The sequence below is a fragment of the Equus asinus genome, chromosome 2 (genome assembly GCF_041296235.1).
Source record: "Equus asinus isolate D_3611 breed Donkey chromosome 2, EquAss-T2T_v2, whole genome shotgun sequence".
NCBI classification, from domain to species: domain Eukaryota; kingdom Metazoa; phylum Chordata; class Mammalia; order Perissodactyla; family Equidae; genus Equus; species Equus asinus.
The window spans coordinates 180,332,498-180,351,806 of NC_091791.1; the positions used below are offsets into that span (position 1 = coordinate 180,332,498).

Genomic DNA, 19,309 nt, shown 5'->3' on the forward strand with positions numbered 1-19,309 from the left:
ATAACCAAACAGAGAGAAAGCAGTGACCATCCCAAAGCTTTTTGATTGCTTAGAGCTTGCTTCAGTTGCATTAAGCCAAACTGGTGCTGTCTTTCTCCTTTTGCGCTCTGCACACTGTTAGTGCTCACCTGCAGCTTTCCTTCCAAAATAGCCCATTACATGACTGTACAGATCCCTCAGTGGAGCCTCTGGTGGCATTCTGTTCTGCCTCTGTGGGGAAACATTTGCCTTCGGCTTCGAAAGAGCATGTACAACAGTTTTATAAACGCCACCCAGGGAGCCCTGCTGTAGCCCTGCCTCATGACTTGATGACCTAAGAGCACTGCGACTCCCTGGCTGGTTACTTGCTACTCCTTCTTTTGGTGATATGGTGGTGGGAATCTCTGTAGATTCCTTAATTGTTTTACTACTTACTGTTGTTGCACTAACTGTATCTAGAGGCCTGTACACACCAGGTTTGACTAGCTCTGGAACACTGTTTGAGCTGGCATGGGTGTTGCTGGTGCTGCTACTGCTACTACTACTGAAGCCACTGAGCTTCCGCAGTCTCATCTTCCATGGAGCCTCTTTGTTTTCCAGAGGGTTATAAAACTGAACCGACTCAGTAGATGGTCTAAAAGTAACATGAACACTATTTCGCTTTTTAGTAGCAATTTTCATGATTTTGGCTCTATGAGTTACTGTTTCAGACAAGCTCCTTTTAGTTGGAGAAAGCTTGCTAGTGTTTGTAACATGAGGCATTCTACGGTTAACAGGTGCTTTTAGTGTAGTTTTCTTGGCATGCATAACATGTGGGACAGTGATTTTTTCATTAATTTGCACACTCTTAACCTTTTCAACTAATGTCATATCTACACAGGCATCTAATTCTGTGGCTGTCTGTCTATACAGATGTTTCCTCTTCTCTTTATCACAAGGGCTACCTGAACTAGGTTCCGATGACTGTTTATCACTGTTTAGTTGTTTAGATTTTTCAGAAGTTTTTGTTCTCATAAAACTGTCTAACTGGTTAGGTGCAATACTACTCATGAAGACAGCTGAGTTTGGTTCTTTTTGAAACTGTATGTTTTCAGGAGTCCCAACAAAGGAGGTGATATTTTCTGATTTACTTTCCTGGTCTATGTTTTCTAATTTATCTAAGGATGATCTTTCATCCCTATTTACGGCAATAATCACTTCCTGAGAAGCTGCATCTTTACCTAACTCATTTTTACTATGATTTTCCTGGTTTTCCTTAAAATATTCTTTCAGAGAGGAAAGAAGATCATCATCTCCTTCAAGGTCAATGTACTGGATCTGTTCAAAAGCTGAATCTGCAAGTTCTACTGGATCTATTAAGTGACAAAGATGGTCATATATGCTATCACCAACTTCCAGAGAAGACTCTCTACTATGAGTATCAGTGATGTGGCTTTCAGTGGATCTAGTTATTGAAGAAGCCTCTGTGGAACTCTGCAAGCTTGGCGCATGACGGGATGAACTGTCAATGACAGGAACTGCACCTTTGGCTCGTTCAACAGTGAATGGTTCCAAGATGTCAGAAGTGCTGCTACTTCGAGGCAATGGCTGCTCCTCATTCAAAGCACCAAAAACTTCATTTCCAGTGTCTTCACTTTGTGAAAAATGTCTGACTCTAGTTGGGCGGGGAAGTATTTGAGCATCATCAATATCTGCAAAAAAGAAAAATTATGTAGAGTAGGAACTACATAAATATGCAAAGTATTAATTTCAACCATACCCTAAGCATACGCTTAAAAAATAAAAAATCCTTAGATTTTTTTGGTAAGCTCAATGAAAGAAAATCTATTAAAAATACAAATCTGTTTATAAATAATGATGGGCACAAGCCAATATAGCATGTAGTGTCAATGAATTAGAAAACTACCAGAATACATTTTAAAATGTTAACATGCAAAGAAACAGACAGTGAGGTGATGAAACATTTGGAAGTGCAGTTAAAGATAGAGCTGTGCCAATAAATCAAGCAATTCAAACTTGCTATTCACTTTTTCCTACTTATTTAAGTTCCAAGCAGAAAAGCAATCTTAACACAGAAAGCCGATCTAAATATCCCATTGTAAAAACTTACAGGATTTCAGAAACTCCCCTGTTTTTCTTACCAGGCAAGAGGCATCATCTTTTCTTCAAATCTTGCCTATCTGTTTGATCACACGTTACAAATGGAAATCTCCACCCCCCTCCTAAAGTTCTATTGTCAGGAAACAATTTATCTGTTTTGCTGAGGTGTTTATTTTATTAGAGTATTAAAATCTATTCATCCTTATCAAATAAAATCAATACAGTGTTTAAAAAGTTCATTGTACTTTTTTCATTTCTGACACAAACACCATTTAATCTACTAGGAAGAATCCTCTGCCTATCACTGGTCCTTTCCATTAAATAACCATCAAACCCTAAAAACTGTAACTGTGTCTTCTTACATCTCGTTTTAAGAACGACAGGTTTTAGAGTCAAAATGGACATCACAGGTTATCTAACTCTCTGAGGAAAGTGAAGCCACTTTCTCAAATTTATAATTGTCAAGTCTGAAAAGCAGGCTGTGTTCCATGTCATTCATTACACTTTTTTTGCTGCGTGAAGTGATAAGTATATGGAAATCCTCAAAAATCTTTATGAAATTGAAAATCACAAGATGTATTTAACTGTATAGATACATATAAGATAGTAAGTTTAGAAGTAAACATCAGTGTCTATGAATCTATCATGGCCTTTACGTTACCTAGAAATAACTGAAAACATTTTTTTCAGAAGCCAGCAAAATATCATGTAAAAAGGATAAAAAGTCAAAAAGTCAGATGTTGCTACTCATTAGGCTTATAATGCAAAGGTTATATAAGCAAGCGAACTACAAGTGAAGAGTTAGAGAATATTTAGATTCAGAGTACAACAGCGACTCGTCTAAGACGACAAAGTAATTCAGTGATGTGCTAGGTCTAGAACTTGGGTTTCTTACTCTAGACTCTGAGAGCCAGTTTTCTCACTTTAAGATGGGGATAGTAATTCAAAACATTCTCAGGATCCATGTTGTGGATGAAAGGAAGCTGGTCCTTCTGTCATTTCATTCATATCACCCTCTTTGTATCAGGTCCAAAAGGAGCCACTTTGCACTAAATTCAGATCAAGAGAAGTTTCTATTCTGCCAATATCCACTATATTCCTCAAGATACACATTTATACTCCCAGCACAGTCAAATGCACCCTGTCTACTAAATTTGAAACAATTCATTTCTTTTATCACTAAGATGAGGAGAATATAATACTTTAAAAAACGACACTGGCTTTCTTCTTCATACACTCCACTTAGAAATTTTTCTAAATGAAAAGCAAAACATTTCCTCAGAAACTGCACATTTATATTCATTATTTATTATTGCAGGAGATAACTAATGCATATTTGTGTATCTTAACGAATGTAATAAGTATTTTCGTCTGTTCTATCTCCCACAATTTGTAAGATCCTCTGCCTAGAAGACAGAGATAATATTCAACACACACCCCAAGTTTGCTTCCACGAAATATTCTAACAGGACTCAGCAAAGGATAAGGACTGTATAACTCTTCTATAAAAATTCTTAACAATTATATAGTTGGAATTGTATTTTATCAGCTCCAAATTCAAAATCAGGATCTTAGAACCTTATTAAAGTCTAATGTTACAAGACTAGCAAATACATGAACTTAAGAGAAAAGTAGAATATTAGTTTCAATTTTTAGTTTATTGATATTCCATAATATTCCCATTCTAAAGAAGCCAGTAAAGACTATGAAGTTCTGTTTTTCAGAATTTCTTCCCAAACTCGGTCCTTACATTGCATATTAGAAAATTTAACCATTATTTCAGTCTAAGTGTTTTTTTCCTAAACTTTTGTTGCTACAAATGAATAGCTAAAACTCTCATGAACGTTTAAGAGGGCAAGAGCTTTAAAAACAAAGAAAGAACATTTTTCTTTCAGTAATGTACCATTAGAGAATTTAAATTTAAAGACAATACTAATTGCACAAATTCAAAGAAGAAAATATTTGCTGACAGGAAACCAATGTCAGCACTTGAATTAAACATAATAGGCTCTAATAAGCCTTAAATTTAAGGAAATATACCTGAACCTTGTTAAGGAGGAAAGGACTACATAATACCTAAATCCTACATAGATTTTTCATATGCTGGACGTTATTCCAAATGTCTTACATATATTAACTCCTTTAATCCGCACAACAACCTGTGAAGTAGGTGTTATTATCCCCATTTTACAGATGAAGAAACTATTTAAGTGACTTGCCTGAGGTTACATAGCTATAAAGTGGAGAGCTGGGACTTGAAGGAAGGCAAAAATTAATCCATGTTCTTAGTACCCTGAATATATGTTACATATTCATGAAATAATTTTGTTAAATTGGTAAAAATTGTGCTAAGAAATTATAAAGTAGCACAGTGATTTATCTCTATAAAGGTAAGAATCTTAGAAATCAAAACTTAGTCAAATATGAATTTTAGTAAATTATGCAAGAAAAGACAACTAATAAACTTTCTACTGGATTGCTAAAAATAATGGTGGCATCAGGTTTAAACAAAAATGGCTTTCAAAACAATTAATTATGCCGCTTACATTTTACCTTGAAATGTAGCAGCCTCTAAATTAAAGAATCTTAATCTAAAGTATTAGTAATTATTGAATGAGCAGAACAAGAAAAATGTTTTTAACAAACTAAAAAAAAAAAAACTTGAACATTGAGAAAATGCTTCCTATGAAGCCTACAAAGTACTAGAAATGTTAAGTTTTATCTCTAGATTTGCTTAATAATGTTTAGCATTAAAGTGTTGAAAATTATTTCTGAACCAAGTAGTAGTTTTTTCTGAATATTCTGTTTCAAAGAAAAGTTTTCTTTGCTATTTCAAAAGATAAGCTATAAATTAAAGTGCAATATTTGCTTGTAATGTGCAAAAAAACATTCTTTCTGGGGCCAGACCAGTGGCATGGTGGTGAAGTTCACATGCTCTGCTTTGGTGGCCCAGGGTTCATGGATTTGGATCCCAGGCGTGAACCTACACACCGCTCATCAAACCATGCTGTGGCGGTGTCCCACATCCAAAATAGAGGAAGACTGGCATAGATGTTAGCTCAGGGACAATCCTCTTCACCAAAAAAAGAAAAAAAAAAAAAAAGAGGCTTCCACTAGAATTTACATTTCTTCAGGATTTTCTTTGTATTAACATCACAATATCCCCTTTGCTTGAAGTAGCTCTTGTCACACAGGAGGGGCTCAATAAATACTGGCAGAAGGAAAGCATGTCTTTTATATTAAAAATCAGAAGCTGCTAATTAATAAAATAGCAAGCTAACTCCTCAGGAAAAACACCTCAAGTTATAATACTAACATACTACTAGAAAATTTTAATAATTTCTAAAACGAAATTCTGCTACAGAATTAAGTGTCAAAATTCCTTTTACCAAAGTTAAATTCTATTCTTGGCCAATTACAAACACGAACTTATTTTTACAGCTCCTAAATTCATAAAATCATTCATATTAGTATACGCAGAAATTGATGCGATTTTGAAGCTCAAGTTTTTTCTGGAATTACCTAAAGGAAATTATAATGTCCTTTATGTAATTAAAATTTTTTTTGCCAATTTGGGCAACAATGGCAACATACCTTCAAGGTAAGTAAGAACTATAGAGCATCTATTTTTCCAATTTTATTACTAACAGAGGCTAGCAAAAACTGTACACCTTTTTAAGACCAGATCTTCAATTTGCAGGTAATTCAAAGCAGTATCTACATCACTGAAATCACATGAAAAGACTGAAAAGCAACAAACCAAGCTCAGTTAATTTTAATTTTATGCCACTAAAATTAAAACACTAAACTATTTTCTACTCTTTATCCTCCTAATATTGTCTCCCTGACTCTTAAATTCTGGAAATAGACATATGATCAATATATTTTTTATCCTAAGAAAATTACACTGTTTTGTTTATGAGCGTGTGACATAATAGCATTTTAAGTTTGCTTCACATTTTTTTGAGATGTACTTTTCAAAGAACTAACACAAATTATTTCAGCCAAAAAAAGATCTAACTTAGAATTATGCTAGAATCAGCAGAATACACATGGAAAAGCTGTAAAATATTACTATCATATATTGATGACAAGAAAGAAATTCCTTGATTGTGTAGAGAAGCGCCTACTTGTTTATAAGAGATGCAAAATCCTCCTCCCAATTAGGCTGAATCCAGGAACTGGAGAGGGTATGAGAGATACCACCTTCTTTCTCTTGGGACTCAGAAAATAAAAGTAGAAAGATAAAAACATTTTGCTTTACAAAGCTCCATTTAAATAATGAAGCATTGTTAGTAACATTAGCAGCCTATGAAATACGGCCTAGGCAGACTAGTCTAACAGCAACAATTATGGTAAACAAATTAGCAGTTTTGAGAACTAACTGGAAGAAGGTGGGTCTGTAAACTTAATTTCAGGGTGAGAAACCCACAGTATTTGATTAGGCAATAATAAGAAACAGTTACAAAAGTATAAACAAAGTCAGATGTCCACCATACGTATGTTCTCTTACGTCCCTTCTTTCAGTAAAGTATTATTTTGGGCAGTAAAAGCTAATTTGCTTAAGAACAATTATTGAGATTTCTGGCTTCTCTCTAATCTGTTTGTCAGGAAAAGACTGCAAGGCTGGGCTACCAAATGTGTACAAGTACAATCTAGGGTAGGAGAAAGGACAGCAAAAGTGTGGCTTGCCCAACAGACCCCAGCATGACCTGCAGAGCTTTAAAAAATAATGCTAGGTCTTGTGCAACCCCCAGCATACTATACCAAAACCTGAGGCAGGAGCCTGGGAAAAAATATTTTTTCAACATCAGATGAGTCTGACGTTAAGAACTAACGTCACTGACATAGTGGCAATGCCCTTAACTAGTGTCCAGAGCTTAAGAAAAGCTCTTCAAGGATATTCAGCTATTCAATCAGTTTAGTCAATATAAAGCTATACCATATGGCAACACACTCACATGAATGCGGGTAGAATGGTCATCTAACCAAGAACAGTGAAGGAGAAAAAACGACTGGACAAAAGTAGGGTACTTTGAAAACTGATGGTCTATTCTTAAACATCTTAGTCCGCTAAAAAAAAAAAAAAGGAATTAAAAGGAGATTCCTTTTACCTCCATAAGTATTCAAGAGTATCAGGTAAATATTCTTCTGAAAAACTCTGCTTCTGATCAAAAGCTAGACTGATTGTTTATGAGTAGTTTCATTGTTTTTCTGGTGAAGTAGTTACAGAAACCTCCACTCCTGGTCTTAGATGAGGCACCCAAGAAACAGGTTATATTACGAGTTTTGATTAAGCCTGCTCACATGAGGGAAAAAGACAAACTATGAAAAACTTTTGTTTTTCCCCTTTATGTAGTTTACTTTCCTTATTAATTCTCTCTGTATGTTAAACTATTCTAAAGTAAAATTTATTCAAACCTTGGAAGAAAACATGAGCAAATAAACAGTTTGGTTAAGAAATGAAGTTTGTAGTGATTTTCTTTTATAAGTTTAGCACTATTTAAACATAAAATCCCTGTTCATATAACTTCTTTTTCCTCTCCCTATCTCTCTCTCTCCCTCCCTCCCCCACTCCTCTCCTCCTTCTCTTCCCCTCCCCTCACCCCCTCAATGCACTGAACACCTGAGAAGCAAACTCCAGGCCTTCAATTCGCCTCCAAGAACCAGACAGGCAATAAAAAATCCAGTATCTCAGGTTTCTCCTGTGTAAGCTTGTACAAGGATAATCTCACCCAATTTTCATAGAGTTAATTTTTAAAATTATGAGGTTAGTTTTATATCTTTCCAACTTGTTCTCTCTGGAAACTTCATGCTACAGGATGTCAATATGTGTACCAGGAAAAGTTCTCCATGTTTAAATAAGTTTGATAAATAATGGATTAAACAGTTGTTGTTTTAACAGGACTTCTGGGGGCCTTTAATAAAATGACATAAAATAGGAATCTTTAACCCTTTAATACCTACTAACACCTGGAAAGTGTTCTGAATGTACATGTCAACCTGGAAAATGCTGAATTCATTCACAAGCCAGTTCTCAGGAAGGACGGTGTTTGCTGCTACTTTACATGTTCCTTGCCACTCACTTTTAAATCCTAAGAGAAAAATGATTTTTACTCAAAATAACTAAGTCTAATTATACTCTTAGATTTTATATGTACACTTGCACAAAAAAAATGAAGGCAACTATATTTTAATTTATTGATAAATAAGCATTCGTTTCAAGGATTCTGTATATTCTTTCATATACTTTTCCATAGAGTCCATATTTTCTAAAATTAACATGTATTATTTTGATAATCAAATATATAGTTTGTTTTGATTTAGTGACTAGTGTCTATTATCTAAATCTTTAAATCTAAATCCCCCTCAAATGCGGGAAATGAAAAAAAAGAACAGATAAAACTCCCATTTAGAAAATGCCTTTCAAACATCCTTCATAAAACACTTCCCCCATCACATCATAAACAGTAACCTTTCTGAAATATGTATTTACAGCAAAGGAAACAGGAACGTATCCCGGGTAAGGTACTACTTTGGAACATTTTAAAGGGAACAATCTCACCTTTATTTTAGCTTTTTAATAATATTTTAGCACATAATGTGCATATTTGCCAAAATATTATTTGTTTCAGACAAGAAATTTTGTAAAGCCCTTAAGATTCTGAGAAAAAAATAAATCTTCCTGACAGTTTTAAGACAGTAGTAGAATATTTCATCCAAGAAACATTTAAGAATTGGCAGCCAAAACTGATTTTAATTTTTCTAAACATGTCAAAAATGGTTTGCACTAAATGGTGTAACTATATTAAAAAGGGAAAAAGCTTGAAGCAAAAAAATACATCTAAGAGAAATTTACAACAAATTGGGAGTTTCCTTTAGCTATATCTAATTTAGTTACAAGAACAAAAACATTGTTTCATTTGCCAATTTAAGTAACTAAATTATAGTCTGATGTAAGCAACCAAAATCAGTGCTACTTACATAAGAAGGTACAGTGCCTAAATGGAGCAGAAAAGAGACAAAATATCTTAACTCTTTGCTTGTAGCTAAGCATGATATGTAACAAAAATATGTGCTGTTTCCTTCCATATATTAAAATGTATTATTCCACTTATATATTTCCTAATCTTACTACTTTTTGCATCGATAGTTTAAATTACTCATGTAGCCTAATTTTACTATATTTTAATATAATCACTCATCATCAAATATTTATTGAGCATTCAGGTTTGGATTTGAAGTAAAGTTTCCTATTTTATTATTGTCATCAATAAAACTGCAAAATCAACTACCAACTTCATTATAAAATTCATTATTTCTTATTAATTGTATTTTGGCTTCAAAAATAATACTGAACACCTCGCAAAAATATGAAAAAGAATATGCTGAAGTAACTGTTTCCCAAACAAGGTATCCTGAGCTAGAAAATACAAACATATTACATCTGATAATTGAATATTTTTCTCATTTTGAGAAAAGCAAATACAAAGTTTCTACATTTACAATATTTCCAAAGAATACCAAATGCAAGAGTTGTCTGTGTACTCACACATATTTAACTCTCAATTGTGTAACCTCCCCAACCCTCACATCTGGTTTGGGAGAAATTTCTGATCTTAATGGGATTAGGGATGGTGGAAGGGACTTCATTCTGAAATACCATTTTTAAGAAAAGTGCACATTCTCTCGAATAAGCCTATGATCTATTAGCAATTGAAAGGGTACAGACATAGGTTGTTTAAAAAGAAAAAAATCAGCAACCTCACCAAAGTGGCAACGTCAGGGAAACACTCCTAAGAACAATGACAGAAAAGTACCCAAGAATGTACAAGTAACTTTCTTTGAATTAGCACATTTTGCATAGTAACTATATTCAAAAGTTTGCCTTTGTCTAAAAGAAAAGACACTGTATAATTTCACTCATATAAAATTTAAAAGAAAAGAAGAAACTAATCTATGGTGATAGAAATCAAAAAGTGAGTGTGTGTGTGCCTGTGTGAAGGGTACTGACTTGAAAATGTCACCAGGCAATTTTGGGGGTAAGGGAAACATTCTATATTTTGTTTGGGGTGATGGTTAACAGCAGTGTGCGCAATTCTCAAAACTCATTGAACTGAACTGAACTGAACCCAAGATCTATGGATTATTACTATATATAAATTAAACCTTACTAAAGAGCAGACCATGCCAGGACTGGGCTTCAAAGACCTGAGGCAGAACTGGAAGCTAAGTTTTGAGGCTCCTTAGAAATTGGGGCTTCACAGAGTAGTTTCTTTATTTGGCTTAAAAATGAGTGAGCTCTCAGAATTCTACATACTACTATAATCTAATATAAATACAAAGATTTATTCCAAAGCAACTTTTAGATTATGTCCTTTTCTCAATCATGGATTCCCCTTGCTTATACTATAGATAATGGAGAATGCATTATTCCAGACCTACCATATCTTTAGTTAAAACAATGGGAAATTAAAAGTCAAAGCTCTGATTATCTTCCATGTCATCTTTTGCGAGACATCTATAATAACACAAATATATATATATACTACTGCTTATTTTAACCACCTAAGAAGATGAAAAAAATCACATGTAAACAGAAAAAAATTGTCCATTTACAACCAAAAATATTGGACATTGGCACAGCACTAAACTTAGCACTTCCAGAATGAACTGCAAAGATAGCATTAGAGTTCAAATAACTCAAAATGTTGATTTCTCAACCACTTTCCCAATTTCCCACACCTCCCCCAAAGAAATTAACTTTCCAGAGTTTATTTGATTAAGCAAAATTTGAAAGCAGAAGAATTAAAAAGTGAAAAAGGTGGTGCAGAAATTAGCAGAGGTGGCACTACCTGAAAGCTCATCAGAAAGGGGAGTGAGAACAATATCAGGCAAGAAGGGTTTGGAAGTATGGATCAGAACAGGAGCACTTTTAGCACTGCGTATATAGGCCGATGGCAGAGCACATTCACCAATGGATCGGCTTCTCATGGCTTTAAAAAAGGAAAAGAAAGAAGTGGGGAAGGAAAAAAGAAGAGTGACTATAATGAAAGGCTTGTGTCACAGAAAAAGCAGCAACAGAGAAAACTAAAAGATACAAGGAAGGAAATTTTAAATTAAAACATTTCAGCACGGCAAATACTGGCAAGCTGTAAGAAAAGAAATCAGAGAACACAGATGACATTTCAAATGTGAATTTTTTGGTGTAAAGCAGGAAAATGCTTTTCATTATTAGCAGTTACAATGGTACAGCATTAAAAACAGCAGACACTTTAATTAGCACTATGTACTCAAAACCAAGGGTTGAAAAGTTCATTGAACGAAAACATCGAAGAAAGCTCAATATTAGTTCAAAGAAATTTTTGGTACCATATTTGGGCATTTCTTGAGCCATTCTGAGGCAGTTCTGAGCCATTCTTCTTAATGAAGCTGACTTCCAAGAACAAATCATTCCTACTTTCATACTCTTCCCTAATAAAGTTGCAAAGTCACTCATAGGTCTTTTTAGAAAATTTTATGAAATTCATAATCTAAAGGATTGAATCTCATGGTTAGTTATTTGTTCCTGGTAGGAGAAGAATGCTTAATAAAATCAGTATATCTTATTTATATTAAAGTTAATAGTATAATTTAAAAAATTTAAGTAGAAACATTTACAGAAAATAGAATTTGCAATCAACATGAAGAATCAAGTTACTGAGAAAAATAAACGTTTGTGCTTATTCAAATCTTAAGCATATTATATAAAAACTGAAAAGATTAAGTTTTTAAAGAGAAAAACTGGATTACTTTCTTAAAATTGCATTTGTAGCTGTATTTCTAATTTCTTAAAAGGAGAGTCACCAGTTCACAAAACTAAAGACAAATTTTCATACACTTTGAAACAAATTAATAATCAAATTTACACTTCCCAAACTTTTTTTTTACTTCACTTTTAGTCTAGAGCTTCCTGAATAAATGAAGGCAGGTGTATGGTTATGTATGAATCGAGGACTTAAAAGAAGCAATGCTGCATAATACCCAGGGCAAGAGGAATGTCGGCACAAAACATTTCAATGTTAACGTCAATTCAAAACCTTGGATGCTTCTGATTACTGGAAACACTTGGTTCTCTGATGCTAAATTCCTCTGCTTGTCACACGAAGCCTTTGCGACCCAGCTGAATAACCACGAAAACGTCACCTCCCCCTCCTCCTGTTTTCCCATGCTGCCACCACAGAGTTGTATACTGTTCCCTGAAAACTTCTCGCTCTTGCATAACAGCATGGCTTTATGAGTTCATAATATACTTGGTCTTCTTTTCTTCCTGACACTCCTTCAAACTGAAAATGTCGTCTCATCTGTGAAGCTTCTCTGACTTTACCACATATTAACTTACTAGCAACATAGCAATGAATGAAACAAACAGGAATTCCTGCTTTTATAAATCTTACAATCTCTTTTTTAGTGGGTTGTATGTTTTTATGTCAGCCTCCCAACTTTTCAAATGCAAAAACTATCACCTCTTCTCTTTTATCTTTATATCCCTAGTGCCTAGCACATATAAGCTCAGTAAATCTTTACTGAATAGTGTCTATATTTGGGCAGCCCAGCACAATCACCTGAAAAACAAGTTTCAGTTGTGAACACATATAGGAGAAAATCAAAAGAACTACATGTATGTCACAGAGTTTGTAAATAGAAAAAGATAGAGATTTTTAAAAAAATTATTAATGTTGGAAAAATAATTCTTTACAAGCAGCTTTTAGGTAAATTTATGTGCAGTAAAACATGGGAAGTCGGAACATATTATGATAATGGAAGCAAGCTGCCTTCAGTAGATGGTTTGCCATGTAATGTATTAAAGATAAGGGTATTTTGAAAATTGAACCCCATAGACAAAATGTCAGAATCTGGCCCTACTCATGTTTTCCTGCTGGCTTCTTCTCCTTCTTGTGGAAGTGATGAACAATTGTATAATCCAACTTGAAATAAAAGTTATGCTGACTTCTGGATAATCATTCATTAAAACTTCTTAGAGCAAAAACACAAACACATGCAAAACTTGAAGCGCTGCTTAACACAAAAGGCAAAATACTCATCTACACTTATAATCAGATGTGATTTTTAGAGATATTTCTTTTAAAACTAAACTGAATCAAATTTTCAACTCCATTGATGAATTACAAGTTTTCCTCTATTTTTCCCTTGGATTATGTAATTCCCTGGAGCTAAAAATTCCTTGTGTTCCTTCTTTCCCACCACCAACCTGAAGGAAGAGCTTGGGCATTTCCCTTGGAGCTTTTTCCGTACTGCAGTGATGTGAGTTTGTGTTATGCTCCTGAATGAATTCTTCAAAAATGCACCCCTCCATTAGCTACTATCCTGCAGGTCTGTATGCATACCAGGAAATGTGTCAAGAGCCTCACTGCTGAGCAACTTGCACTATAGAAAATTACTGACAATGAATTAGCTACTGGGATTTTTTGGGATTTACTCATCTAAAGCTTAGATCAGAGAATCTCTGTAAAGCCACTCAAATTCCCACTTCCACATACATTCCTAAGCCACGCGCATCGGTGATCTTTTTTTTTCCTGCTTTTTCTCCCCAAATCTCCCCAGTACATAGTTGTATATTTTTTTAGTTGTGGGTCCTTCTAGTTGTGGCATGTGGGACACTGCTTCAGCGTGGTCTGACGAGTGGTGCCATGTCCTCGCCTAGGATCCGAACTGGCGAAACCCTGGGCTGTTGCAGCAGAGTGCATGAACTTAACCACTTGGCCACGGGGCCGGCCCCAGTGATCTTCTTAAATCTGTAATATGCTTTATGTAGATGGAAGGGTGGTATGGAAAATATAACATCAAAAATTCAAAACAAATTTTCAAACAGGTAAACATGCCGATTTTTGAAGGCTTATCTTCACCTCTCTCAAAAAGATGAATAAGAAAGAAAAATAGATGCACTCTACATAAATTTATCTTGGACCACAGAATATACACACTATATCAAAGACTGTAACTTTCACTCCAGAGTTCCCATGGAGCATAAGAAATTCATGGACAGCAAATGTGACGGATCACTAAAAACATACAAACATACACAATAAACAGGGGGAAGGCAACTCTAGCCTTTTCTCATTTCCAAAATGTTACACATATTTTCCCCTATTTATAATTAAGTAAAATTCATATCATGTATACATATTTCTCTACTGGAAGAAATTCCTTCATCCCCAAATTGAGGCCCAATATCATAATGAACATAAACTAAGAGGAACATTAGAAAACAAAAGCATGATATATTTGTTCCAAAATTTGAATGCCTTGTCCTAAATTATAACTGCAAACAAGATAGAATGCGTCTCACAGATATACTCTAAAATATGTCCTAAATTCACTGCATCTCCTTTAACATTTGTTGGCATAAGCAAACTCTTAGATATGCTGGCCAGATACAATTTTTAAATTAAACTTTAAACTTAAGTTATATATTAATAACAGAAATTTCTTAGTAAGACCATCTCAGGTAACCTGAAGGTTAAAGGATTATGCCATGTTTAATATTTTTTTAAATGCAGTTACCTTTAAGGGAAAAACAAATGATAAATTCTTGTAGCAGAATTCCTATTTAAAAATTCTAGAAAGCAACCTATAAAATAAGGCTTTGAATATCATCTAAAAAACTCACTATTTTATAAATTTCACCATAGACTATACTGGTGTCCTCATAAATTATAACCTCAGGCGCTTACATAAGTTTAGACCTCTAGTATAAACAAAGCTGTTTAAATTAAACTGGTCTAAAAAAGTTACATATCCTGTTACTTGATTGGGTAATTCCAAGTCATGGGAAAGAATAAGAGCGGAATTACGTTTGTTATTAAAGGGAATATTGCAGAAAACAGAAATGTAAATTAAAGTCAGAAATATTATCAATGTGATTTATTTCTTTCAATACAAGTCATAAAATTTAAGAAATGGAGAATGACACAAATCTTAAAAAATAAATTTAAATTTTCACAGGTAAATCTGTGGTTATTTCAAATGTCTAAATTATTTTTCTGTTCCTAATGAACACGTATTTTTTAAATTAATATACTTTAATTTTTTTAAAAGCAGTTTTAAGTTTACAGAAAAACTGAGTGTCAAGTACAAAATATATACTGGAATAGAGTATCATAAATAGTTCCAGCGCTCTAAAACTCTCTGTGCTCCACCTATTCAGTCCTCTTCCTTGCCCAGCTCCCCACTTCCACTCCCTAATTACCAGTGACCTTTTACAGTCTCCTTAGTTCCGCCTTTTCCACAATGTCATGTAAGCAGAATCATACAATTGTGTAGCCTTTTCAGATTGCCTTCTTTCACCTAGCAATATACATTTGGGGCTCCTCCATATTTTTTTCGTGGCCTAATAGCTCATTTCTTCTTATCACTGAATAATATTCCATTGTGTGGATGTACCACAGTTTGTTAATCCATTCACCTACTGAAGAACATCTTGGTTGCTTCCAAGTTTTTATAGCTATGAATAAAGCTGCTAAAAATATTTGTGTGAAGGTCTTTGTGTGAAAATATGTTTCCAACTTATCTGGGTAAATACCAAGGATGGCTGGATCCCTATGGTAAGAGTATGTTTAGTTTGTGAAGAAGCTTTCAAACTGTCTTCCAAAATGGCTGTACCATTTTGTATTCCCATCAGCAATGACAGTTACTGTGGCTCCACATCCTTGTCTGGATTTGGTGTCATCAATGTTTTGGATTTTATCCATTATAATAGGTGTGCAGTGGTATCTTATTGTTTTAAGGGCAATTTAATTTCAAATCCTACAGATTAAACCTATAGATACACCTGCATTTAGGCACAAAGTATAGAAGTATACACAACTATATTCTGTACCATTTTTAATAGCAAAAAATTGGAAATAAACTAGATTTCAATCTTTAGAATACAGGTTAAATTACGGTACTTCCATGAAACGAAATATGATGCAAGAAGTTCAACATTTTCTGATATGCAATAATTTTTAAGATAGGTCATTATAGTTTGACTTCATCTCCTAGCACTCTCTTCCCTTCTTACTCCACATTTCAGCCACTCTGGCCTCCTTATTCTTCTCCTCAAATACCCAAGCACCCTCCTGCTCCAGGGCTTTTATCCTTCTCCTTCTTCCTGGACCACTTCTCCTCTAGATATCTGCTCTCACTGTATTCAGGTCTCTGTTCTCATATCATGTGATCAGACAGGCCTTCACAGACCTCTCCATCTAAACAGTTCCATCGCCCCATCCTTATACTCTCGTTACTTTGCCCTGCTTTACTGTTCTTCACAGAACTTACTCCCTCCTGACGTGTTTATTGGTTTGTCTGTGACATGTCTCTCCCGACACTACAACTGTCAGTTTCAGTGGACTTTATTTTGTTCACATCTATATCTTCAATGCTTAGAACACTGCTTCCATAGTGAGTACTTAAAAATATTATTTTTCGGGGCCAGCCCTGTGGCCTAGCAGTTAAGTTCAGCAGCCTGGGTCCAGTTTCCGGGTGCAGACCTACACCACTCATTGGCAGCCATGCTATGGCGGTGACCCACATACAAAATAGAGGAAGACTGGCACAGATGTTAGCTCAGGGTGAATCTTCCTCAGCAAAAAATATATATACATATTTTTCATTCCAATGTCTAAAAGCCATGGTTCACAACAGTATAAGCATTATGTGATATGCCTGTATACGCATAAAGCATCCTTGGAAGAATGCTCAAGAAACTACTAATAGTGCTTGTCTCTGATGAGGTAAACTGGGAGGTGGTGAGCAGTGATGAGGGAAAGACTTACTAGAACACACACACTTTATCATAACTCGAATTTTTAACTACGTATATTCACTAAGAATATAAAAAATTAATTTGAAAAATTTAAGAAAATATATGTCCAAAAATATCCTAATTTAACCTGCTGCCCCTTTTAGTATTTAAATCAACTTTATGCAGGTATCTTTCTTAATAAACTTTTTAACGCTTTAACTTTCTATTTGATAAGTTTGTTCAATGAACAAGCCAAATAAGGTTGTTTTGACATAGGTAGCAGAAAGTAATCATAGTCAGGTATGAATTTAAGGGGAATGTTTTACTCATTATATGCGTTTTAAAGATTAGAAATATGCCAAGACGCTAACAGTGATTATTTCTCATTAGACATCTAATGGGTCCTTACGCTTCCCTAAACTTTATCTTCCACACTAAGCATAAATTACTTCTAAACTCAGAAAAAACTATGAGACTTTAAAAAAAGATTCAAGTTTTAAGTAAAACAAAGTAAAATTTTAAACTTAAAAGTTAACAATTCCCTCCCAACCAATACACAAACATTTTCTATCAATGTGACATTAATATAAAATGAAGAAAGGCATTTTAGATGTAACCAACATCTTCCTAAGAATTTCAAACAGTGATTCTATACCAAAATTTCTACATATTATAATAATTTTAATCCATCAATATCTTTTTTCCTTGTATAATTTCTTACTCTTCTTGCTTGACATATACAATCAATATAATTCTCTGCTTATTTCAGAGGCAGAGGACAATTGTGAAAATATAATTCTTTTGAAGGGTTTAAAACTAACCATGATTTTTAACCCTTTTAAAATCTTTAGTTTCCCTATTCTCTTTCTAGTTTTATTTCTTCCTTTAGAACTGTAATTCTTAACACTTTAGAACCATTTTACAGAAGACATATCATTCCAACAATGGTTTTAAATTTCTTTAAAATAGTGTTTCTCACTAATTACCATTAAATACAGATACATTCCCAGAGAAAACTCTCCTCATAACAGATTGTACACCCTGGAGGAACACCAAGCAATTTTACTTCAGGTATGTGAAGTATTAACATTCCCACCACACAGATGAAGGAAATAAAGTCTAGAAGTTCAGGAAATTCTTCAAGATCACCTAGCTATTTAGTGAAGAAAGAGAGCGAGAAAAGAGATTAGGACAAAGCCCTCTTGTTTTTCATTGCAGCACTCTTTCTACTACAATTCAGACCAACTGCTAAATCTCTGAGAGGAAAAGGAACAACATGGTAGCTAGGTCCACATTATGCTGAGTGATCCTACAGCCAGAAATTCTTCCCATCATTGCTCCTTTGCTGCTGTTTCCAAAATTATAGAAATTTCTTCCATGTCTGTCAAAAGCAGCAAGGAAACGAGCAACAGACTCCACCTTGGCCTCATTGTCTGCAAGTAGAGGGCACGTAGTCTTCACCGCAAGTTTGTGAAGCCACTCTAACTATATAACTGTACCACTGAAACTTAGCTACCCTAATTTTCCATGTTTGTGAGTATATTCACTTAGTAGAAACTATACCAGTTAATGCATGAGTTCTGTAAAGTGAATCAGAGTTCTACTTCTTCAATTCTGTAAAATAAGTTTAAAATAATTGATAACTACAATAAAATGAACTACATAAAAACAATGTATATAATATAAGATAAATCTTAATAGTATAAAGGGCTAATACAGCATGTCATTGGACTCTGAGTACTACTGACAAAAAGGTTTTGCTACATAAAATTTTCATGAAACAACAAAAATCAACTGATAAGAAAACTACGTATTTACATACATTGTTATTAAGGAGTATAAACGCACTGCCCTGTACAATTCTCATGATTTTAAAGAGCACATACCAACTGTTTTTTGACGTACTATACTCCTCGCCTTTTCGGTTCCTGGGGAACCAGTGGTTGTTGCACTTCTCTGTCTCATGGGGGCTTGGCCAGGCTGATCGCGACTCCATCCTCTGGAAAATGACTTGTCAACTGAAACTTTCTGAAATTCATGTCCAACTCCTAGAAATGGAGATTTCCAATCTCAGTATACTGTCACCTGATCAATAATCTCTTCAAATTATGTGTGCCACCTTGCCTCAGATTCTTGGGTTTACTCATAATGTATTCTAAAGTAACAAGATAAAAAGCTTGTGTACTGTAAAGCTTTTCTGAACTTCATTTTATGTAAAAATCATATTACAAAACTGATGCAGAATTTAAAAAATACGTAGTCAACAATAAATTACCATAAATCCCCTGCCACACACTTGCTTCATTATAGAAATGAAACATTTGCACAAGCCAAAAAGAACAAAGTGAGCTGACGAAAAGCCACCCTGGGGTGGAAGTTACTAAATCTCTAGTTGCCAGTAACAGCCACTGGGAAAATAAATAGTCCAGGAAAAAGTAGTTTGGT

General features: G+C 34.4%; 1 protein-coding gene across 8 annotated transcripts in view; it reads right to left on the bottom strand.

The window, feature by feature from the left end:
* Positions 1-19,309, bottom strand: part of RALGAPA1 (Ral GTPase activating protein catalytic subunit alpha 1) — a 223,950-nt gene that overhangs the window by 130,117 nt on the left and 74,524 nt on the right. For 3 of the 8 annotated variants that reach the window (XR_011501562.1, XM_044765499.2, XM_044765501.2), the window contains exons 16-18: positions 18,751-18,912; positions 10,935-11,075; positions 129-1,670 (exon numbers count right to left, since the gene is read on the bottom strand). Coding sequence is in view for 7 of the 8 variants with exons in the window: in XM_044765499.2 (XP_044621434.2) it covers positions 129-1,670; positions 10,935-11,075; positions 18,751-18,912 (1,845 nt within the window). In the remaining variant the exon portion in view is untranslated. The remainder of the gene's footprint in view (positions 1-128; positions 1,671-10,934; positions 11,076-18,750; positions 18,913-19,309) is intronic. The other 5 variants (XM_070504253.1, XM_070504252.1, XM_070504254.1 and 2 more) reach the window with 3 other exon arrangements.